General features: G+C 43.3%; 1 protein-coding gene and 1 long non-coding RNA gene across 6 annotated transcripts in view; one reads left to right on the forward strand and one right to left on the reverse strand.

Moving 5' to 3' along the window:
• The window catches only part of KCNC1 (potassium voltage-gated channel subfamily C member 1), a 99,776-nt gene extending 86,295 nt beyond the window's left edge, over nt 1–13,481 (reverse strand). For 4 of the 5 annotated variants that reach the window (XM_042882207.1, XM_042882208.1, XM_042882206.1 and 1 more), the window contains exon 1: nt 12,897–13,466. In XM_042882207.1, coding sequence (XP_042738141.1) covers nt 12,897–13,466 — 570 coding nt within the window. Of the gene's footprint in view, nt 1–12,896 lie in introns of all 5 variants that reach the window. The other variant, XM_042882210.1, reaches the window with a different exon arrangement.
• On the forward strand, nt 1,539–25,258 carry LOC122185963. The gene is made up of 6 exons (XR_006181006.1): nt 1,539–1,616; nt 11,300–11,482; nt 12,610–12,692; nt 16,899–17,032; nt 23,057–23,265; nt 25,160–25,258. It is a non-coding gene; the product is annotated as an uncharacterized LOC122185963 (long non-coding RNA).
• The last annotated feature ends 9 nt before the right edge of the window (nt 25,259–25,267 follow it).

Here is a 25,267-nt window from a genome sequence, read left to right on the forward strand (position 1 = left end):
AGGGCTTGGGAAGGTATTTTCTGCTTATAAATCATCTACTGAGTTTTTCCTGAAGATCTTTCTCAGCCTTGTGCCATCTGTGTACATTGCAGCTCTTTTAGAGAAATCTTTACACCAAACTTCTGCTGTATCTGGACAAAGTTGTGCACAGCCACGAAGCAGAAATCTTGGTTTTTTTCTTTTGCTCAAGTTGTCAAAATGGACAGCTGGGGATGCTACAGAAAAAGGGATTTCTACTAGAAGTTTTGCAGCTATGAGAACTGGTAACATGCCCACAGCCACTGCAAGTGGAAATCGCCTGCTAGGCTGGCAGAAACCTCCTGGGCTCCTGGGATGAAGAACACAAACAGGATATCATGGTGGCTAAAAAAAGAGCTGCTGTTCCTCACGTTCATGTCTAGGATCTCTGCTTACATTGACCATAGTTCTCACACCTGTAAACACATACATCTTCCTGCTAAAATAAATTTAGGACTGTCTTGCCGAAAAGAGAGAAGATTAAAATTCTTGATGGCTTGAACTGGACCTTGCCACTGAAGTCAAGAGCTAGTTAACTTTATGTTTGCAAGGAATGCCATAAAATCAAAGAACAACTGTGTATGCTGCTCCCACCATACAGCTACTGAGAAATACTACTTGAATGAAGGAAGCGCAGAAGGCTACTTCATGCAGGTGATTATATATACAACATAGGCTGAAATGGTTTTCTTGTAGTACACACAGACAATAAGAGAACAACAAACACAGCTCCACACTTTCCAGCTTTGGCTCTTATTTGTGCCACTGTTCTCAGCAAGGTTCTTTTGCATCTACATTAGCCGTAGTTCCCAGTTTCTCCCTTTCTAATAATCTAAGAGACAAGATGACAGAACAGATTAGAAAAATGCCTATAAATAATGCCGTACATAAAGTGGCATTTACCCACTGAGTCTTAAATCTCTTTCCCTGATTTGGTTCTATTTTTAAAAACTTCATCTTACTTGACACTGACAATGATTCATATAAATATTAAGTATTCATTTTTAGTCCATTGCACATAAGTGAAGCTAAACTGTAATGTTCTTTGGAGTTTTACCCTGCAGGTCTTTCCTTAGGTCTGGGAAATGGGACAGGCAGATTCCTTTACAGAATACTTTGCAATGTGGCTTTATGGCCATACATTAAATGGGGTAAATGTGGTGGTTTTAAAGTGTTCAACGATGTTCACATTTCAAAATCTTTTATTCTTATTTTGTTTTTCTTCTTCAGGGTATAAAAATAAGGTGTTACACTGAATTAAATCCTAAATCCAAACGCTGTGGATTAAAACATCATTTCTTATTTATTCCTCTTTTTGGTGCCGTGGTTACGTACAACAATTCTTACGATTGCATTTATTCTTTTGCTATATCTTGTTTTAATTAAATCATTTTTTAAGATGTTTTATTGTGCCAATGTTTTGCTCTTTTGACTGCACAACAAAGCTACTGAAGCACCGATTTGTTTTTCTGATATTTGTCACTTTTGAATTCTATCCCAATTGTTTCTATTATAGCAGGAGAAGATTTGATAAAGTGTTGCAAAACTGAAGAACTGCCTCTGCTTCATGAGAGCACTTTCCAAGACTCCTATACAAGGTAAGTTACAGTAGGAAGAGACTTAACAATCTACCTTTCATTGTTTCCACTAAGATTTTGGACTGGTTTTGTGTGTATCTTGAAGGCAGTGAATGTAATAGCAGGAATGCTTATTGATCACTTATTTCCATGTTATTTGTTTATGCCAGACCTAAGGCGTATGTGCTGTAAAAGGCACTAACCTTGCAAAGACTGGTTCCAGTGCTTTTCCAAGTTAAGCTTATCCTGGCAGTATTTTAATTGAGATTGCTTTTCTTCAATGCACTTTGAAACATTCAAAAGTAATAAAATGCGAAAGATCAATATCAGTTTAAATGAAAAGAATGTTTATGTTAAAATATTGATGAAAACGCAGCCTTCTGAGATTTTGAGAATACTTGTATTTACATGGCATGACTGCAAGGTGACTGATAGCCCTGGGAAATACAGGTCTGTTCAGAACAAATTATGCAATGTGTCCTTACGCTCACTTGGGAGCTCGCATTCCAGCGTGGCAGAACTGCCTTGGCTCTGGGTAACAAGAGTCCTCTCTATGTCCATTGAGATGATACTTTTTTGTGCATTTTGTACCATCCTTCTCCATAGAGACTGTGCAGAGACCCCTAAAGCTCACTGTGGAGCCACCTGATGACATTTGGTCACTTCGTAACAGGCGCTAACTCTGAACTAGCGAGAAATTGAATATAAAGAGCCACAAAACTTAAGCTGAGCGGTCTCCAGCAACATTACTACCTGTATCTATTATCTGCTGTTAACCTTGCTGAAATCAGCATAGAATATATAGAATTATCACGAGACAGCTTCTTAGTTCCATCTTTCTGGGAAATGCTGCTCTGTCACGTACCCACCGTATTATTTTGTGAATTCCTCAAGCTGTACAAGCTACCAATTTCACTGTCTGGATGATGTAGTTTTCTAAGTCAGGAAGTCTCTTGAGCAGAGACGGATGAAAATATGAAACCCCGCAGTTATAGAAATTTACTGAACTTTAAATTTCATATTCCTAGAAAAAAAAAAAAACAAAACAAACAAAAAAAAACCCTCCATAAACCCTCCATAGCCTCTGGATTACTCTGTAAGGGAAACTTGCACACAGACTGGTATCCTAGTGTTTTCAGCACATTTCTGAAAGCAGCTTATATTCTGTATGTAGTTGGCGTGCCCAAGTACATTTAAAGGACTGTGCCTGTTAGTGACAAAAAGTTGTCAGCATTAATGAGACTGGGATAGAAGGTAGCTATTAGCAGTACTAAGGTAATTTTGGGCACATGCAGAAGCAGTACTGTAGGCAACTGTAAGTTTTAATATGCATCTGAAAAAAATAAGTCTGCAGGGCTTGTGCTTGGAGAATTGTAAATTAGAACTCACATGGCTACATCCTTTCACAAGTATGGCTTTGGAAGTAAGGATGCAGGAACTAAGTGCTAAGTCCCCATGATGCAGGAGGGATGAGGGTGCCACCCCCTGCTGTCCTTGCACTGGTTGGTACATCTCATATGCACACTGTACTCTGAGAAGGATCCTAGCTTTAGGTGTTCTCCCCCACTAGTCCAGGTTCGTTTGGGAAACTATCTAAGCATAGTACAAAATCCTTCCACATATGGTTATTGATAACTTGGTGTTTTTATGGCAATAGCATCTTGAGGTCTCAGTGGAAATTAGAAGCCTATTGTGCTAGTTACTGCAACGCATGCATTGTAAGGGGAAGCCAAAGAATGCAAGTAACCCAGGAAAAGTTCTCCTATTTTAAAAATGACGTACTAAGACTCAATATCTTGTGAAGTAAAGTTCATAGAAGGTGAGGTGGGCTGAGACATAACCAAATGATGTGGATTAATGAGCTAATACCAAGTGCTGTTTGTGTGTTTGTGCCTCACTGCAAATGTTCCTCCACTGAGCTACATGAGTGAGGCCTTCCCTCGTACAGCCGGTGTGCTGTAAATGCTAGCCAAAACCCCAGAGTGGTTTCTTCAGAACTAACAGGCACAATCACACAGGGCACATACATAATGACTTTAGTTAGAACTGCTAACAAATGCTCTCTTGATAATCTGCATTAATTCAATTGCTTGCAATCATCTCAATCATCTGTCCAAATCTCTGTTGTTTTTTTTTTTTCTTTTAATTTGCTTTCTAATAAACTCACACCATGTAGCTCTGTGTATATTTCTGTTTAAATGAGATCTTGAAAGTGCAGTGTGTGGGCAGGTCTGCATGAGCACCAAAGATGCCCTATCAGAACAAAGGTTTACCCTGTTGTCCTATCCCAGATATCTTTTGAAGACAGTCAGTGTGCTGGTTAGGAGTTATGATAGCTGACGATTATATACGTGTGAAGGTAAATATGTGCTTTGGAGTTGAAGACATGATAGAAATGCTCCCGAAATTCAAACATTTGCTTTCAGTCTGTGTCACACTGACACAAAGTAAAATGGGCTTTTCTTAGTGAAGCAGGTTCTCCAAAAGATGTTTTTTTTTTTCTTCTTTGCAACAGCAAATGCACTTTTGCAGTATTGATTTCCTGCTGCATAGACATAACTAACATTTTAGGAGATCTATACATGATTAAAATTTACCTTAGGTCTTTTAATAAAATCACTAGCACCTTTGGGACTCCTTGGCAGGATGAACACTGAACTCTTATCAGCTGAACGCATGATTTCAGCATTGCTTAAGCAATGTTTGGATAAAAGTTAGCTGCTACCTCCCTTTCCTCTCAGACAACAACAACAAAAACAAGAGCAATTGACTCAATCTGGTAATGGTTGAGTTGTAGTATAGTTAGGTTGTTAGGTTTGTCCTGACAAGTGCTCTACCGAAAGAACTTGAGTTAAAATAGTTCTGCAGTATGCAGGACACGTTGCCAAGAAGTGCTAAGATGTATTGTCACTAGGTTTCTTGCAAAACTCCACACTACGAGCAACGGGGAGATCCGTGCTAAGAAAAGAAAGCGGAACAGCACAATGTGGCCGATATGTTGTTTTGTTTTTGGAGTAGAGATCAAAGCCTGCTGTGAAGATGAGTCCTTTTGCCTTCAGTGTTGAGGCAATTTCACAACTGTCCTTGTCCTGAAAAGTTTTGGCAGAGACAAGGGTCTCTGGCTGGATCCCATTAACATCAGTGGTAGCTGTGTTCATGTCCCCACACATTGGGGTTGGATTTGGCTGAAGGTCTCTTAGCTCCTCATTTGTGTCCTTCTCTGCTATAGACATGACCTCCAATCCACTGGAGGTTGTAGGTGCTCAGCATTTTTAGAGATTTCTCCTTATACATTTTCCTGAAGTCTGTTATAAATTCAGAACGTTCTGACTGAAGTTTTTCATTTAATTTGTGACCAGACAAATCACAACACTGGCCTCCACCATTCATACCTGTCAATTGCTCTGGCATAATGAAGACAGTGCAAGAATCCAAGGTGAAAAACAGAATAGGGTTAATGGAATGAGTTTTTCAAAGTGAAATCTGCAGCTGAATTTCTGATGCATGTGAAATAATAAGCAACCTGATCTGACTAGATCTTTCTGTATTTAACTGGGGTAATAAAGGTAATGCTTCAGAGGGCAAAGATGGACAGGATTAGGGATTCTGCTGCAGTAGAACGAGCTGTTATTCTGTTGGTGTATTTCTGTGCAGGTTTTGGTGTGTGCGTGCATGTGTGTGTGAATGCTGAGTAGATGATACAGGAAACTGAGTAAAGAAGATGTATTCAGTTTGGTTGTGCAGACCAAAATGCCTGACGTAGCTCATATTTGTCTCTGGGAAATCCTAAGACTCAGTAGGACTACGCTTTGCCTTTTGTTATTTAAAAGCAAGCAATCCATCTCCCTTCTTTTTAAAAGGGGCATTCTTTCCCAGGTTTTCAAATAAGAATGCAGTTGGATATTTTAAACTGTTTCTCATTGTCAAGACACCACGATGGTCTCCACTGAGCTTTTCCTCAATGTAAATCTAGCAGTGCTGAGGTTTGCAGCTGCTTCTGAAGTATCAACATAATTACATAAGTGCATGCCAGCAGCCGGTGCCTGTGCTGGTGGATCATGTGCAGCACACACATTGCTGGCTGTCCGCAGCGCACTGAAAGCAGAGATTTATTGCATTTACAAAGAGCCATTACAGTGCAATTTTAACTTACTGTCATTAAAGGGTCTTACATCATAAGCAATCGCTGTAAAAAGCCTCGGACTGAGATTTATTCTTCATTTTTATAGCATGATTTATTAGAGCCCCCATTATATCTTATAATTCATATCTGAAGGAAATAAAAATCAATTAGGACCTGGCCCTTTCACCTTTACCCGTGCTGGGTAGTGCCTTGAGCTCAGCCTGAAGGAAACGGGGACATTCCTGGAGTAAGGGATTGCTATGAGACGAAGACTACAGACAGCCAAATCTGGGTCCTTACTGAGCACAGGAGAGAAATGCACAAATTATCTGAGAAATGACAGCGCTTTGTTGATCTTCTGGGGAGAGGGGGTGGTTCTCCATAGCTTGAGAGATACTGTTGATTTCATGCGATCCTAGCACTGTACCTCCTGGGTACCATTTGGAGTGAATCACATATTTATATAACGCAGCATTCAGCAGAGAAAACCCAGTCAGCCTTCTAATACTGTTCTTTCCTCAGATCAAATTCAGCATATAGCATCTAAGCTAATTGCAATACAGTTGCAAAGATCTCAAAATGGCTGTTCTGTTAGTGTGATTCCACAAGAATGCACTGAAATTTCTTTAAATCAAGCCTATACAAAATGGAAACTCAGCTTTGCCATCTGTATTTGCATGAGAAAGGATTACTTACTTGATTATCAATTAGGGCTCAATTTTTCAATCTGAATACCCCTCTTGCCCTTCTTATTATGAAATACAGCACTTGGATATGATTTGATTGAGTATTAATTGAAGTCATGTGGCTTGAATGGGGATGTATTCTATAGCCCTTTGCAGTGAAAAATGCCATTAAGATTATGAAGAGCTCTGTCGATATCAGAGCTCAGTGTTTAGATGCAATGTGCTAAAGATTCTCAGGACTTTAAATGATTATGAAAATACATATTTAAATACGTACATTCCTAATAAATTGCTAACATCTATCACACCTCAGTGCTCTGGAATGGAAATACGCAATCCATTTATTAAAAAGGCAGTACGCTGCAATTAATCTGTTATCTTGAACCACACTGCAGGAAGATGCAGTTCTATCCTTGAAGCTGCTGGAAATGCTGGCACTGAATTTCAGCAACAGTAAGGCTGCTCCCTCTCTGCTGATTTGCTACCATCTCTCCTTATGTTAAAAGAAAGGCAGTATGTATAGACTGTACTGAAGTAGTACCATAAATATACACAGATCAGTCACGTATTTTAAAAAAGCTAAAAAGATGAGTATCACTCAATGCTAGACCATACAAAATAAGGAAAAACAAATTAGGAAAATAATTTTCCTAGGCATAGTCTAATGCATCACATTTTTGTGAGCTGTTCTAAAATAGAAATATTATAAATGATCCAGAGATCTTTTTATCCTTTGACTCGTGATGCACCAACACAGAATACAGTATTTTGTTGCCTTTCATTCCTAACCAAAACCAAAACAGCAAATGTCAGGAGAAGGGCAAGGAAAATAACTGAAGACACATTGGGATGGATTAAAGACAGAAGAGCCCAAATACCATCCTGAAACCGGTCGCTGAATTCGCATCCATTTCAGTGGCACCGAGGTTACATTTCTAGAAGTATTTTGGGATTGTTTAGTTCTGAAGTCCTTCCTCATATGGAAGTCCCACTCAGCACTGTGGGAGGTGGTGGTGATAGGAAGGCATATATATGTGTATGCATATGATTGTATGATCCATGCAATCTTAGCCTTGGCTAAATCGAGTAAATTTTGTAACCTAGAAACATTATAATTAAGTAAGATTTAAAAAAATATTATGAAAATGGCAACAGATGCCGTTCTTTTTTAAGGTTTCAAAATAATAGAAATGAAATTGGAAATGGGCAAATGGATTTGAAAACAACCCTTCCATGAATTAGAACTGCTAAGCATGCACTACGCAGCCAGAAATTTGTCAGGTGGATAACATCATCCCTCTAATCTCCCTGTGAGGTTGTGACTTCAAAGACTGTCAGACTTTGCGGGCAGACATCACATCTTCCTTTCTGAACAACTTGAACCAATGAAGTCATGATTCTGCACAGCTGCCACGATCAGTTTCTTTCTTCTTGGCGGTGGCTTTACAATTTATTACTTCTGAAGCCAGAGGAACAATTCACAGGAGTTATTTGTGAGTGTGCTTGTTCCCACCTTGGCTAACTCAGCGGGGACAGAGCCTGGGAGGTGGCCAATGCTTTCCAGCTGGGATGGCAGAGGCTGCTTTGGACAGCATGCAGAGGAGCCAATACCCGGCTTCCTCATGGGTTATGTAAGGATCTGTAGTAGCTTTCCCCTCGATGGGAGAAAATAGGAACAAGATGGGATTTTAGGAGCTGTGTTAATAATGAATGACAGAATGGTGGTTAATAGATGTCTATCTGTAATTCCATTATACTACAAGCGCAGGGGAAACTTCATTTTATGCAGGATTCTCATTTTTGCAGAGCTGTAATGCAGCGTGCAGTTAAAATTAGGCTGTCTGGTTAATTGTCAGTGTGCAGTGAGAATCGCTTCAGTGCAGGATTAGACATGCCTCTGCAGGGAAGCTTTGCAGAAGGGCCCAGGGAGGGACAGCAGCTCCACCGGGGCCCCTTGGAAGAACCCCCCTAGGAGAGGGGTGCCTGTGGGGAGGGGAGGTGGGGAGAGGATCCCCTCTTCCTCCCTATCTGCTCACATGTAGTGGGACCACCTGAGGCACCTGTTCCTGGAATATCCCTAGGCTGTCCTGTGGGACAGCAAAAGGAGAAGGTCTCCTTGTGCAGTGATGCTCTCCTGAGCTTGGCCAGGTTAAAGGATGAGCAGGAATATCCCCATAGCCTCTCAGCACCAAGACAGTACAGTTGTCAGGAGCCGGGACCCATAAGCCTTTCTCATACCTACAGGATGTATTCGGTACAGAGAAACAAGGTGGAAGCACTCTAGAACATTCAAAAGAAAGCTGGAAGAAGTCCCTGGGACCACCCTTTTCTCATCTCTTCCCTGCTATCCTTTTACTACCTCCTTCCTTGTTGTCAGAAATTTATCTTTCAGAAATCCCCTGCCGAGGAAAGCAGGTTTGCAAAGGGAGAGAGGAGGGAAGAGTGAGTGATGTTTGCCATAAGCCTCTCTTCCTCCAGATCAGAGCCATATAGCGTATGCCAGAATGGCAAGTCAAGCTGTTGAGGACTTTCCATGGGACCCCAACCAGCTTTTGTTTAAGAACAGTTCAAGTGTTTATTTGGAAGGACTGCAAAGTTTTCCTTAGGATCCATTAATGAAGCTTAACTCTCCAATCTGAACGTGAGCACTGACATGGAATCTCAGCTGAGAGCTCCAAATTCCCAACCACTGACTAACCTAGCAGCTGTGCTTGAACACCAGCACCATCTTATCCTGCTGGGAAGGAGGAGGAAGGGGGCAGAGATGTTAGATACATGCTGGCCAGATTCCCTCTGAAGTCAGTGGGAGCTTTGCTTGTGTACGAACAGCGTGCCCAGATGTAAAAATGAAGGAGACAGGGTGCTAGGAAAATATTTTCCATGCACTGTGTGTGTGCAGAGCAGCCTGCGACATCTAATGAGTGCAGAAGGCAGGAGCTATTACAACATAACTCTCAGATACTCTGCTCCAGTGTCTGTGCAGCTTTCTGTGCAGCTCTGAGCAGGGTTTTCCCTTTGCATCTACTTGCAGAAAATAAATTCTCAAAGTTGCCTGAAGATGTGAAAAGATTTCTATTAAGCTTTGAAGAAATGGCTCACCAGTTTGGGTGCCTGGAATGTGAGGCAACACTCAGCTGCCTGAGGAGATGCTTTGGAAAATCTACCTGGAAGCTCACCTGTCTGCATGCGTACCTGATGTCTTTGTAAAGCTGATCTTTTCCACCACCTTATCTGCTGTTCTGTTCTGACCTCCAGGTACCTTCCTTGGCCTCTGTTACCTAAAACATGGAGCCTTTCTGTTATGGAGAAGCGCATTACACTTTACTTTACTAAGATGGGTGTCTGAGGCAAGGTGTGATGTGAAACAAGCCACCTTCTCATAAGATTTGGAAGCCCAGGCAGCAGTTTTATTGCGTTTGATCTTTTTAGAAAGAACTATATTAAGAAATTAGTATTTAGAAAACATGAATGTAATTAAACCCAGCCAGTACAAACTGCTAGTAACTGGGATCTCATGCTTTGCTGAAGTTTGTGAACAGACAAAATGTGCAGTTAGCTGATTTTGCCTGCAACACATAAGTGCTCTTCCCTTCTCCCCTGGCCACCTACATCAAGATCTACAATGAGATCAGATATTTAGTATGAGATGGATGCTGGTGAGGCAAGGTAGTTGTAGGTTCTTGTATCTGTAAACAGTGTTTATCACAGGCCTCCAGGAATGGCTAGGTTTGAGTAAATGCTGAGCCTTCCACAGACAGCTCCTGAATGTTCATTGCATTCATGTGCCCCATATAGTCCAGAGAAATCTTGTTTTCTGCGGGGTTTCACTTAACATTCATGTATCACGTTCCTAGTACTAGTACTTGCCCAAGTGTAATAGTATAAGGATTATGTAAATCAGTGCTTATATTGTTACTCAGATGTACCGTTTGGTGTCCAATATATATGTTTACAGTAATCATCACTATTACAGGTCTAAGACGTATTAGGATGACAAATTTTGTGATGTAAACTTTTGACAAAATGGCAGTGTGAATCTAAATCTTTGCAAAGCTAGGATACAATTAGCAAATGAAAGCAGCGTACACAATTGTAAGGGAGGCAGCATCATTTGTTGCCTGGCTATACTAAGGATTGCTTTAATATACCATTCACTTGTTAATGATGCTATCAATTATTTTACTGTAAATTAGCTATTGTGAGCTTGAGATCTTTTTGCAGTGTGTGTCATTAGGTTACAGGAGCATAAATCAGACTCCCATCTCTTTTTACATCCATAACCATAACGTATGGCTTTTATTAGAAAATGTTAAGTGTCTTTTAATGTCTTCTTAATGGACAGTGTGTGCATGTGTTGATGATGAAAGCCATCTTCCTTCGTACAAAATATTAATGCATAGAGCCTGTGTCTCCATAGATACAAGGTAAGGAATGGTATTTAACCTATGAAATATTCAGTATATACATTAAGTTCAGAATTTGTATTTTCTATAGTTAACAATCCTTTAGGGAAGGAAGGAGTTAAAGGTAAATCAGGGCTTGAATTCTACCGCGTATGCATATGTAACTGTGAATAAATGATATGGCAACCACTGGAAAAAAAATATCTGTCTATAAAATGCCTGTTTCTAAATGGAAATACCCCATCCCCATAGAGAATTAGGAAATGGGATTTATATCCTCTTAGGATTCCAGCCTGTAGATCACAAAGAAAGACTCATTATCAGTTATATATTCTGCCCTCTAAACTAAAATACTGGAATGCTTCCAAGAAAAACGGTGTTTTAGTCTCTGTAGCCTTTTCATTGGAGCAGCTTTATCCATTTAGCCTTTGGACCATTCCACAACATCTTGGACAAGAACATTGCTTTGACCTGAGATCTATTTACCGACAGATTCCTGGCCACCAGAGATCTGCTCCTCAAATTAACGCCTGCTAATGTTGGGCTTGATTAAAGGAAGCTAATGAAGCCATTTGAAGGATGCCCTCCAGCCTTCCCTCTCTGTGTCCATGTTCCCTTGGCAGAAATCGGGGATTTGAAAGCTGCAATTCAACAGCATCATCCTTTCATGTTGTGGTAAATATTTTATTATTCCTTTACCCTCCATGCTGTTTAAAAGAATTCATTTAAAATATTCACTTCTTTGTTCAAGGAGGAAACCTCCAAAGGGTATGCAAACAAGAACGTTTAGAAATGCACCAAGATGTAAGTGCAGGCTCTGCTCCAGCTTTTCCCATTCATTCAGGCTGCAGACCTGGCGGCTCCCTGACGGAGATCTCTGCTCAGCTCAGCAGCCTTCAGCAGCTGCTGTGCCCCCCCATTCATGTCCAGGCAGCTTCCCTATCTCTGTGCCCTGTGTTTCCACTTCTTCCCTCCATCCATCCTGTTTGCTCCTTAATCTGCTGACTCCTTTGATCCTCCTCAGGAACAATGTTTATCCTCCCACACTGAAGCACCAACCGTCACCATGGAGGGCCAGCAGCAATTTTACACCTCCATAAAGGTACATTTAGGAGAGAAGTGACACCTGTCCAAGCTGATGCCTTTCTGAAGGCACTGTCCTCCACCTATCCCTCCTGCTTACCAAGACAGATGCCTTAGGGGTTAATCCTGCTCTCTTTCTGTGAACTTGATCTTTTCTTTACATTTGACTGCACATGCAGAATCAGGCCCTAGTCAGTGTCACCATTCCCATATGTAAAAGCACCAAGGCACTTCTTAGAGGAGTTGGGTGCCTATTTAGGGCCATCTTTATTGCCATCTATGTGGTGAACCGATGTGTGCATTCCCTTTCCAAAACTGCTGGCACTGGGAGGGAGAGGTTGGCCTTTGGTAGCCAGGTGAGAAGCCTCCCAGACAGTGTCCCTTCACCATGAATGAACCCTCTCCTCTGATTAATACTTTGCATTTCCCTCAAGGGAAAAGACAGAGTGGGGAGGTAAGTGAGCAACTGAATTATCCATTCTCGGAGAAGCAGGATCATAAATATTTAACATGATACGTATGAGAAAAGAGAAGGGAACAGACAGCCTCTCCAGTCCAAGCTAAGCAGCTCTCCAAGCTCCCTGTTTCCATGATCCCTTTTCCATCTCATACAGGAAGAGGGCTGGAGTAGATGCCTCTCTGCTGGGGCATAGCTGACTGTGGAAACCTGTGTATGGAGGGAAATACCTGGTGTAACAGAGATCTCCGTCCTCCCACAGGACTGCCTGGCCTATGAATGGGACCTGCCCCATGCTGTGTATTACTAGGAGCCCGCTGGAGAACAAGGGTCTCAGAAGCTCACGTAAGTACATGAGCTCATGCCATGGCATCCAGTTGGGCCCCACACATGGGACTTTCTTGAGAGTGTGGCCTGCATCCCCAGGCCCTGTACACAGTTGTTGGGATGCCTGCTCTACTCTGCCTGTGGCACTAAGCCTGGTGCCACCGGGCGGAGGTGGGACCGAGGGGAGAAGCGTTTTGTGAGGGTGCTGGTTGCGTAGCTTACCCTTGCATATCTGGAGGAGTAGGGGTCCTCAAAGAGCGCCCAGATGCGAGGCTGCCACCGTCTCCAGAAGCCTCCAGACCTGCCATCCGGGGAGTCACTGAGTGCGAGGCGTTTTGTCATCTCCAGCTCCTCTTCGCCATCACCAGAGTCTCCGGTGCCATCTATGTCTCCGTCCTCGGCGCTGCTATCCAGGGGCGCCCCACCAAAGCTGTCCAGAGCCTCTTCGGCGTCGCGGTGCTGCCGGTAGGTCATCCAGCAGCAGGGCTCCACGTCGGTCTCATCGATGCCCCAGAAGGCCAGCTCCTCCTCGTACAGGGGCCCGCACACGTCGGCGGGGCAGTGCAGCTTGCCAGTACGGTAGTAATTCAGGATGTGGGCGAAGACGCCCGGGTGCCGGTCGAAGAAAAACTCATCCGTGCGGGGGTCGTAGTCGAAGTGGCTGTGGGCATCGGGCTCGGCGATCCAGGCCAGCCGCGTGCCGGGCAGGGTGCGCAGGGTGCTGCGGTAAGTCTGGTGCCTAGTCCCTCCCACGTTGATCACGATGCGGTCGCTCTCGTCGCCCTGGCCCATCTCGTCTCTTATCAGGCATGTCGCAGCCTCATCCAAGCGAGCACGGAGGGCGGCGAGCCCGCGAGGGGACGGCTGCTCGGCGGCAGGCGCTGCGAAGCCGAGCCCCGCTCCGGGTCAGGGCCCCGCGCCCGCTCGGCGCCCGCGGCCGGGGACTGCCGGGGCCGCGCCGCCGTCGGCTCAGTCAGGGGCGCGGGGGCCGCGGAGGCTGGGGCCGCGGCGGTGGGGCGGGAAGGGGCGGCGGGGACATGCTCCGGGAGCTGCGGAGGCTGGGGAGCGGGGACGGGGCGGAGGGGGAGGTCCCTGCCGGTTGGATGTGGCCAAGACACCCAGGAGGGAGGGAGGGGAAAAAAAGAAATACTAAGGAAAAAAGAAAAATCGCGGCAGCGGCGGTGCCCTCCGGCGCGCGGCAGTGGGGCTGCGGGGTCGGAGCCGGCGGCAGCCGGGGGCGGCGGGGCTGCGCCCGCCCCGCCTGGCGGGGGCGGAGGGGCCCCGCTGGTGCTGAACGGACAGCGCCGCGCCGCCGCTTCCTCCTCCTGCGCTCCTCGCCGTGCCGAGCGCGCTGCCTGGCCGGGATCGGGGCCGGTGCGGGCGGCGGGGACCCGCGACGCCGCCGCCGCTCCTCCCGCTGCCGCCGCCGCTCTCCGGCGGCTCGGTGCAGCCCGCCCGCTCGCTCGCGCAGGCGCGCCGCTCCCGCCCGCCGCCGCGCGCCGGGTCCTAATGCCGGCCGCGCCCCGAGGGCGCCGCGCCCGCTCCCCCCCGCCCCCCCCTCACGGCGAGAGTCCGGAGCTGCCCGCCAGCGGGAGCGGTGCCCCGTGCCCCCGTCTCAGAGCCCGCCCGAGTGGCGTCTCCGGGACGACTCCGGCGGCGCTGGGGTGAATCCCCGCCGCTCACCTTTGGGCAAAGCGGCAAAACCCCTCGTCTGCCCTGGTACGTGTCCCGTGCGGCGTGCAGGGGAAGGAGACGGGCGTGGCAGCAGCTTGGGTGCTGAGGGAAGCGTTGCAGGAGCTGTGGCAGGATACACCGGAGAGGCCTGAATGCCTGCTTCCTCTGCGTGAATGGCAACAGGTTGGTTACGAGGCTGGTGGGACAGAAGGAAGGCCAGAGGAGCTGGATGTTTGTCTGCCTGAACTGTGGGAAATGAGCACGGAAATCTGAAGCACGGTGAAGTTAAGGAACATGAGGCTGAACCAACGCAATGCTGTACCGCAGCCACCCTCAGCTGCTGACAGAGCCTCCAAGAAGAGCGGCCAGGCAGCAGCTGAGCGCCGGGTTGAACATGAAAGACTGAGGTACAGGGAGGGGTCTGAGAAGCCCCAACACAGAAAGGCCATCCAAAGTCCTTGAGAGTTGGCAGAAGGAAAGCATAGAATGAGAGGAGAGCGGTGAGCTCAAACCTGAAATTTGGGAAGAGAAAGGAAATGAAGATTGTAGTTTGTTGATAAAATGATGGTAATTGTTTTATAGTCCCACTCACCTATTGTTTCTTATGGTGATGGATCCAGGGGCCAAGGGGAAGCAGAGCAGGGCAGGTTCTGAGGGCCATGGGGGTTAATCCAGAAGAGATTTGAGGTCCACTCCCAGCCCTTTAGTCTTGCCTTCCATTACCCATATCAGCATTTCCTCTGTAGGAACATCAGTGTTGAGCTCTCAGGCGGCGGTGAGGATGAAAGGAGCCCCTTGCAGCTTCTGGCACTCCATCTTCCTCTCTGCCTGGGCATTGGCAGGAGCGTGCTGCAGGAGCTCAGAAGAACCTGAAAGCGTGCGTTAAGAAATTGGAAGTTTGCTCAAAGGCGGTTTTCATGGGCTCAGGTGGGGAAGCCACGCTTAAGTGACCTGCGAGGTTTCTTTGAAGATACAAAGGCTGCAATTGATAAAGGAGAGTTGGCAGTCACAGATGAGCAGGGTATTTCAAACAGAGAGTGAGAAGGCTCCAAATCATAGATCTGTGGGTGAGGGGAAGCAGAGGATTGGAGCAAGACAGCTGCAAAAACAGGAAACTGTCTTAAAAGCATACATTGGAAACATAAGTTTGTGATTATACATTATTTTCATGGGGAAAATGAAAGATAGCATCATTTCCAAAGCTTATATTGCAGTTTGGGAGGTGAAGTATCAGAAAATAAGATCTTTATTAAACAAGGAACATAGACAGTAACATCATATTGACAAAAAAAAAAAAAACTTTGCTGCCAGGAGCCTGCCTGGTTGCAATATAAAATTCTGGTTTTGTTTAACAAAATATTTTTCCATGGATATAAAGGTTTGGACTACAACAGATAAAAGAAACCAAATCATTTTCAAAGACTGTCAAATTTAGGGATAAAATGTTTTCCACAGAGGCTTGTGGAAAATTTTCAGTACCAAACTGCATCGTGGCACTCCTGGCTCCTCTCACCCCACTGAACCGTAATGGTGCTGCAATCATTCCTTGCTCTGTCTCATTCTACCAGCCTCCACCCGCTGGGATGCTGAAGGATCTCCCCTAACTTTGCAGTATTTTCCAGGGCTGTAATGAGGTTCTGTAATCCAGTGTACACGAGATGAACATATGTATATATTTGTCACAGTCGGGCATTCAGCCTTTTCAGTTTCAATAGCAGTGGCTCCTCTTCTCTGCTTTCAGACTTGTGTTACAGACAATGCACTCGCTTGTGGAAGCAGCATCACCCATATAGCTCCACTGACTTCAATTAAAGAATGAATGAAAGAGTAAAAGTTTGGTTTTCATGTCAACCACCTGAAAAAAGTCCTCTGTGTATCCCTGTTGGGTGTTTTCTCTACCCAGGAAAAAGAAGTTGTGCAGGGAGGACTTTATAGGAAGGTGGATATGCATGTCCAGGAATCACCTTATTTTTCTCTGCTAGTTCTTGTCAGATTTAAGTTAAATTAGCAGTTAAGCTTACTAAGATTTACTTGCTAAAAAGGAATGAAAACAGTTTTAAGAGCTCTGGGAGACCTGTGTGGGAGGCACGGATTTGGTAGATTGAGCAAGGAGATCACAGTCTGGAAAAGGATTCTGGTAAAACAGCAGCAGGAGGAGGTAATGTTATCATAAATTCCCAAATGATGTTGGCCTCAGAATTGTGTTTTATTTCCCTAGCTGATACTGGTGACAGATTTTGATGGTCATCTGCCTCGAGCTGTGGCTAACCAAAGCCTGGTGTGAGTAGGAGAAAAACAGCTGTAGAGTTCAGAAAGACTTTTCAATGTGAGAGGCTGGAGCTGCACAGCTGCTGTTCAGGAGAGAATATATGTGCTTTGAGCAGCCCTATTAAAGTCACTGGGAGTGCTTACAACCTTAGCTGTTCATCTGAATCAACGCTTTCAGTGGTGACAGTGGAAATACAGCTTTGAGCCATAGATCTGTTTTATTTTTCAAACTCCTATGCAAAAGATCATCTGTCCCCTTACTAATTTTATCCTTTGTGTTAGGTCACCCTACTGCCTCCTGTGTTGTGATGATACAGGCAGAGGAAGTCTTTCTTTCGCCTCTGTCTCTGGAGTCCTGGCATCACCTTTGCTGACCTATGCTTCAGCATCCCCAGGGTAACAGGATACAATGAAAGGTAGGTTGTCTTCCAGAAAGAAGTCTCTACCTAATAATACAGCTGAGAATTTCAGTGATTTCTAATCATATCTCCAAAGGGGTTTAAGGAGTTTTCTTTTCAGTGGATGGGGGGGATGACTGAGCATTTATTTCCTAATATGTCTGTATTTAGTAAGTATTCACCTTTGAGCAAAATTATAGCTTTGTTTTCTTCGATAGATCAAAATTTTAGAATGCTGTGTAGGCACGAGAAACATACAGGGAAGCTTTGCTTTATGCTTTGGTACTTTCCTAGTATAACAGTGTCTCATTTTGCATACCTGAGAGTACCTGAGGTACTTAACAAGGACATACCAACAGTAGTGATAAGTAATGAAACACTCACTCCTTAAATTTAAGCCTGCCATTCAGAGTTCATCAACCAGTTTGTACTCAAAGACACAGCTTCTTATAAAAACTTATTGACCAATTCTAAGAAAAGTGACAATATAAAGAGGGAAAAGAGACATTTATAAAACCTATGACTTTATGTACAACTACGAATACATCTGGAGAGCACATTTAAAATGTTTTAAAGCTGGGGGAAGCTGAGAGGGAGAGATTTATTTCTGAGTTATAATCTCAAAACAAAAAGCAGCCAGGGTTGGAGCACCGATTTTGCAATGGTCGAATGCTATAACTCAGTCTGTGCTGTCTTGTATTAAATTCATGACAATTCAACAGTATTCCAATGCAGTTCTTTATCAGTTCTAGATTACATCATGCTGTGAATTGCTGTCTGTTAATATTGATCTTTGTAAATCATTTGGAATCAAATGGAAAGCTGTGATGCACTTCAACATGCAATGTACTCACTCTGTCCTTGAAACTGATTTAAAAACAAACAAAGCTGCACTTGCAAAGATGATATTACTTTTCTGCAAGGTGAGATTTACCCTTTTGGACTATCAATAGTTGGATGAAAGCCTTCCATGGAAAAAAATGAGAATGAGGGAGAAAATAATTTGTTGTTGCTTGATGTTGACTGAGGGAGACACAGAGGTGCCGCATGCCTGAAGGGCTCACATCACAGTCACAAAGCCTGATTCAAAAGAAGTCATCCTGCTTTTAGTCACAGAAATAGAAGCTGCACAGATTAAATGCTAGCCCCTGCACACTTACCTGGCTAGGTTTGGGCTTTTTTTTTCCCCTTTCTTCACAGAAGCACAGAATTATAGAGGTTGGAAGGAACCTGGGGAGATCATTTAGTCCAAACCCCTCTGCTAATGGTTCCCTACAGTAGGTTGCATAGGGAAGAATCCAGAGGAATTTTAAGTATCTCCAGAGATGGAATCTCCACAACAACCTCTCTGGGCAGCTTGTTCCAGTGCTTTGGAGGTTATTTTCATATGGTTACTTAAATTTTGCTTAAATATGTACTTCGTTTTTATCTGTGTTCTTCAAATATCGCTTGGCTTTGCTGTGAGCTGAGAACTATTTGCTGTGCTGCACCTGCTGACTGCATTTTGTTCTCCATCCGTTTGTACTGGGCTGCATTCGATTGTGAGTGAAGGTTGTTTTAAGAATCCCTTTAGGATCCTTAACAAAGAGTTCCAGTGTAGAAATATCACTATTGAACAGATGCATATCAAACTGTGAGACAAATGAAAGTTGTCCTGGGGAAAAAAAAAAAAAAAAAAAAAAAAAAGAAGAAAGTAATATCATGTTATGTTAGAGATCATCACAGGTCTTTACTCGTTCCGTTAACTTAGTGGAATTCCCACCTGCAATGATCTGATTTCACTGAAAGTTCCTGGGAGGTGAAACTGAGTAAATTGATGTGAGATTGCGCATGCACACAAGGCAAGGTGGCAGGAATGATCTGCTTTCTGAAGGCCTGGGATGCTGTCCAGACCCTATTTCTCATAGGGAGAGAGAGCAGCAGTGAACACTAAAAATGGCTATAATCTGCCTGAGAGCCAGCACCTGCCTGAAAGCAGCGCATAAGTGGGCTGGGCCAGGCACTGTGCTGCTCTTGGAGCATGCATTAACCTCAAATGATTTTCATGATATACTTTACTCAAGACCATAGTAAAAGTGTCAGGATTTATCTTGTATGAACATTCCCTAACATAGAAATCATCAAGAAATTATGGAGCAAAATCACAGCAAAAATCTGCTTTCAGTAACTGAAATAAGGCATGCAGCTTTGCTAATGTGATGCTTTGTTCTATGAAGGGTATAGATTAGTCTCTGTCTTCCTGATGCTGATCTAGGAGAGATCCAACAAAACAAGCAGCTGGTGATGAGGAAAAGTCAACTTACAATATTGGAAGATTCGTGTCAGCGAAAACACGCTTATAGAAGCTGCAAAATGTGTGTTACTAGGAGCTGAGTGCAGGAATCCTGAAGGCTCTAAATCTGCATGTTCAAAAGAGTAAATGCATGCACGTAGAGCTGAACTGTGTAGCTCCTACCACGTGCTACCACTGCAGTTCCAAAAGTGGCTAGTGATTTGGCTTTGCTTTATTTGTAGTTGATCTGTTCTGGGGGGGGAGTCCTATGAGGTCCTTGACTTTCTGAGATTGACCTAATCAACTTTTTTTTTTTCCTTCTGAAAATGAAAGTCTGCTAATGCTGGGTGACGTTTTTAAAATCTTAGCCAACTTGCAGGTGCATGAACACAGCAACAGGCACAAACCCATCACACAGACTATTTGCAGAATACAGAACAGGAGGCACTGGTCTTTTCTTGAGCAAAGTGTGCCGTTCTCAGTGCCTCAAGTACATCCTTTTCATTTGACCACATGCATGCAAAAATGGGGGTCTCTTTCTAATGGAAGAGGACAGAACATGTTGCATTATGCACAAAACACATGCTTGCCTAACAGCTGACTATTTCTCTAATACATCAAAATAATTAGAACATTTCTTTCTCTGTTTTTAAATTGAAATGGGAGGTTTACTTTTGTTGAATGATTCACTTTTCACAACTGTTATTATTTCTCAAGCTTACACTGAGTCTGCAGCAGCAACTGAAATGTTCTCAGACAAACAAGAAGGAAAATAGCCTGTAAATCTTTATTGGTATAAATGGTTCATAAAGCTGGGTGTTGAAAGGTAAGCGTAGTTGAAATAAATCTGAGCAGTGCTGACTCCAACGTTTAAAGCATTGGTTAAATCTCTTGATTAACCCAGCTCCTCACTTTTTGACATGGATCAATAATTTTGAGATGTCTCTGCTTTTCTCTGGCTTTGTGATTATTTATGTGGGCAGTGCCATGAAATATGATGTTTAATCCTGTTGAAGTAATTCTTACATGCTGCATATGGTTGTAGTTCAATAACTGGCACTAAGGGTAAAATGGACTGTGTTTCTTTTGTAAGTAAACAGGATTTATACAATACAAGTGTGAGTAAATGGAAAGCAAAATCCACATTCTAACGCAAATCTTCAGCCAGCTGTTGGGCATGCAGATTTCCTGATTTTTGTTTGTTTTTGAACCTGTGGCTCAGCACTACCAGCAGTCTATTGTTCCAATGAGAGCTAGATCAGAGCTAATAGTGCCAGGATGTATTGTAGCTTTGTGCTCCAGGGAACAGGAAGGTGCTCTACCCATAGGTTCCTGGCCGTGGGAAGAAGCCTTCTCTAGGAATTGCAGTGCAGAAAGGCCGTACTGGCCCAGCAGATAGTGGCTGATGTTCCTGCTAGCACACAAGATTTTCAGCAGGTCTGTATTTAAATGGTTGGCTTACTAAGCACAGTGCTATGCTTGTTCCTAAGACACGGCTTGTTTAGTCATTGTTTACTCATGGAATGATTCATGGGTGGGTTCTGCCAGGCTTTGCAGATGTACTCCCTGCCTGTAGGTATCCTTGAAGTAAAGGGTTAGGGAATAACAGGGAAGCAAAGAAATATCATGGTGGCACAAGGTGCTCAGAGTTGGCCAACAAGAATTCAGAAGTGCGTCCTCCTAATTTAGGCTCTGTTCTCATGGGAAGCTGGACCTTTCTGTGCTTTTAGGATGGATGCCTGTCCTGCAAGAGAGCCTGCAGGAGCGTACTTACTGGCTTTCCTATGAAGGGATGAGAGAAAAGGGGTACCCAGTTTGCAAATCCATAAGGGCCAGTCTTCTGTGAAATTTTCCAGCCTGTAATTAAAAACAAAACATATTTCTACAGGTTATTTTAAAGTTGTTCTCCAGCTTACAGACATCCAGCCTATTTAAAACATAGAGAAAAATATTGCTTCCTAAAATTAATGTCAAAGTGTTTCAGCCTTTTATTTGGTTTATTATGTTAATCCCTTAAGATCCCTTCAGCAGATTAAGAGATCTCATGCAGAAGTACTCAGTGGTGCTGTGCTTCTGTAGCTCAGTTTGATTATCGCATGAAACAAGCAGAGAAATACATCCTGAAAGGAACAGTGCATCCCAGAAAAGGTGGTGTGGGAATTCAATGAAATTACTGTCCATTCTCCTGAGTGTATGTTTATACAGTTGTTAGCAGGTGTATTTGTCCATATGTACAAAAATGTGTACAATACTCATTGGGACAAAACCTGGATGAGTACCTTTTTCAGCTTCATTTCCACATTATGTTACATCTCTTATCCTACTGATTATTTCCCCCCCATCCTCACTAAGTCTGAGTAAGAACTGCAGAACGTGTCTAATTTTTTAGAGGTATTTTGAAGTAGTTTGAAAGAAAAAATGTTTAGACATAAAGGCTTTCGTTTTTTGCCACACACAGCAAAACTCCAAGAGGTTTGAAGAGCATTTAATCCAGTTGGAAATCAGGCTAGGGATGGTATATCAAATATGAATTAAAACTTTCAGTGTTGAAAACATAAAGCTAACGACCTTGGCTTAAAAAAAAAAAGAAAGAAAGAAAAAAAAGTACAGTCTTTTAATTCACTCCAGCCAATGAACAGTCCATAGACAGCAAGTTAACAAGCAATAAGTAGTGATAGGAAAACTTCACAGATGAGTCCTATGTAGCTAGACATCTGCTCAGCCAACAAAGATTTCCAAAAGATCAGCTGCATGTCTGGAAACATAACCACTGGTGTCTAAAATAGAAGATAGGGAAGCAGAAGTTGTTTATTTGTTGGGTTTGTTTGTTGGTTGTTTTTTGTTGTTTTTTTTTTTCTTCCTATATTTTATGCTGTACCAGAAGAAAAAAGAAAGGAGGCAAAATCCAACCAACCAACAGACGAACAAACAAACATACCAGAGCCCAATGTAATGGTGGTGATCAAGAATTGCTTGAAAGGCATATGCCTTAAGTCTCAACAAAGAAAAGATATGTCAAAGTTATTTTGCTTTAGCTACAAAACATACATGCAGGAACACTACATACCTAGGAGGTATGAGGTTTAAATGAACTGATCAATCTTTCCTGTCTATCCAATAACTTGCATTTAAAAGAGGGAGCATTATTTTGTCATTCATTTCTGAGATACAGAAATTTTTTTCATCATTGATGTGCAGCAGAATTCTGAATTCTGGCTGCAAAAAGATGCCAGAGAGCAGATGAGGCAAAATGACAGATTCAGGTAAAACATGAGCAGGCAGCTCACAACAAGTAATGCAGTGCGTGCCAGTCCTGCTCTTCCCTGGAGATGGGGCAGAACTGCCTCAGAAAGAACAGATGGAAACAGCTGCCAACAGATGAACACTGGAAAGGATTCAAGCCACAGTACTTGCTGCAACTCGGGAGTTAGAGGCCTGAGCTTACCATGACAGGTATTAAGATTGTGAACCAGGCAGCTGTCGGTCAATCCTTGGATATGAGAGCAGAAAAAGCTGCTATAGAATGAAATCCGTCTACAAGACATTCTCCAGGATCTTTGTAATTCCAGTATGAAAAAGTAAAGTACGTCTCTAACCACAGTGCTCCAGAACAAATTTGTCAAACTGAATTCCTTCATGCTCCCAGACAAAACAGATCTGAGCTGTTGGGTCTGTAAAGTCTTGCTTACACTTCTGCATGGAGAGTTCGGGTGGATTGCATTTAAGTAATAGGAGCTTGCAATTTTTTAATCTGGTTGTCTTTCTTACAGAAGAGGATACCAAGAGAGATGTTGGAAAACTGAGCCCTGATGACCTTTCTCAGCACTTGAACCAAACAGTGCTTTCAGTAGAACAGCGTCTTCCTCTTTCGTGCCCAGGATGAAGTCAAAGCCCCCCACAGGAGCCTGTAATGCTTATAAGTGAGATTTGCCTGGATGGAAGCAAGCCACCAGAGCTTATTTCTCAGAGAAGTCCTACGGTAAGAGGCTTCTTTAATCTGTGGTTGTACATAGTACTAAAATTAAAAGAACACTGCTAATGTATTTTTTGTGAATATGCTTGTGCCATAATTCATTCACTCAAAGCAGTGGTTTCTCTTGACCTTGAGATAAGATTTAACAGGTGGCAAAAAGATAAATTTAGGAAATCCAGTGACGTAATGCTGATAATTTTATGTTGTCTTGCATATTTTCTAGCACACCATGAAGAATAAATAAATTGCAGAAGCTGAAGTGTCCTTGGCAAACAAACAAACAAAATAGCACCCTGTGATATTTTTACCTTTGCTTCTCCTCACCAAACACACTGCTCACTCCCACAGAGCTTGAAATATTAACCCAGCACGTTAATTTATTTCTTCCAGAGTTGCCCTGGCTGTTGGATTTAACCTCTCTCTTGGGAGTACTTCTAAACCAAATGGCTGACTCCATCTCTAGCTTTGTTAATTAAGCACATTACTTTGTTTCTTTTTTCACATTGTTTAATGTAATTGGCATTTGTGCAGCTTTTTAAAGCCATGTTTGGGCCTACATTTTGTACAGCTGGCTCTGATCTGCAAGCTATTTCAAGTGTTTAGTTCTCTAGAAGACCGCCTTCGGAGTGTAGAACATCTGTGCTAAGTACATCCCATGCTTCCTTTCCAAAATGAAGGAAATGACTGGTGTGACACATGTTCTGCCCTGTGTACATTTGTATTTCTATGGCATTGCACTTGTAATGGGAACATTGAATGTTCTGTTTGAGAAAGAGAACTTCATCTACAAGCTGCTGTGATAATGTTTGCCTATACTATAGTCTTTGTTCCAATCACCTTTATGCAACTCATGGGGACATGTTACCATATAGACACAAAAGCCTGTGATTTTTCACACGTAAGTGAATCTTGCAAGTCATGAATTCCTACAGATAAGGGTACCAAAGTTGTGTCAACTGGCAAGAAAGACTGATGGAGTTACACTAGACAGACATCCAGCTCATTAATTTCAGTTGTCTTGGCATGAGAAGATATTCTGTACCTGAATTGAAGAAGTATATATAAAAATTTAGGAAAAAAAATAGATCCGTGCATTGGAGAAATGGTCTCTCTCTCTTTTTTTTATACAAATGCTGCCCTCCAGTGGTCTGGAAAAAAAAAAACACACCAAACAACAACCGATAAACACAGTGCTTATTGATTGCAGGAATGTAATTTCTGCTCACATTGTAGCAAGTAGAAAAGAATTGTACCTCTCAGTATCACTTGGATTGTCTAGGCTCCAGCCTCAGGAAACCCACACGTGGCATAAGGCAAGGTGAAGGCAGTTGTAACAACAGGGTATTGCTTTACCAGTATAGGCCTACTGGCTCTCTTCTGTGAATGATCAGCTGAAAATAAATTCTTTCTCATTAATGGCAGAATCGTAATGCTCTGCCACTCAATGATAGTCAAAACTGCTGACTTCAAATAGAACCACATGTGAGGAAATAGTTGTGAGTTGAACGAACAGGTTTCAGAGAGCATTTGTTCCCAAACGTTTGGATTTTCTGAACAAAAGCAGCCTGGCTGGCAGTCAGAGACAGTGCAGCACTCAGTGGCTGTCAGTCAACCAAGGGGACCATTCTATCCTCCCAGAATATGAATCCTGATGCAGAGTATAAATACTGATGAGCCACACGTAAAGCACAAGTCATTCAGATTTTGTCTTTCAAATATGGCAAGCAGCATTACGATTGTTTTAGGAAAGCGTCAATGTGAAGGAATGTCGCATGACCAAAGTGTAAGGTAGATGATCTCTAGGTGTGTTGCCTCCACACTTCCTTGCATGGCTCAAAATGTTCTTTCCAAATGTGTGAGACCATTTCTCAGCGCGTCCTGTTCTACACTTCCATTTTAGGTGGAGGTGACTGCATGCCAGGAAATTCACACCCTGCTGAAGGACTCCTCCACCAGAGAATGGCACTGCAATCCTTCTGCCACCTCCTGCTCTTGTGCACGTGCCTTC

The sequence above is a fragment of the Lagopus leucura genome, unplaced genomic scaffold (genome assembly GCF_019238085.1).
Source record: "Lagopus leucura isolate 7727_CA_CO unplaced genomic scaffold, USGS_WTPT01 Super-Scaffold_100033, whole genome shotgun sequence".
Lineage (NCBI taxonomy): Eukaryota > Metazoa > Chordata > Aves > Galliformes > Phasianidae > Lagopus > Lagopus leucura.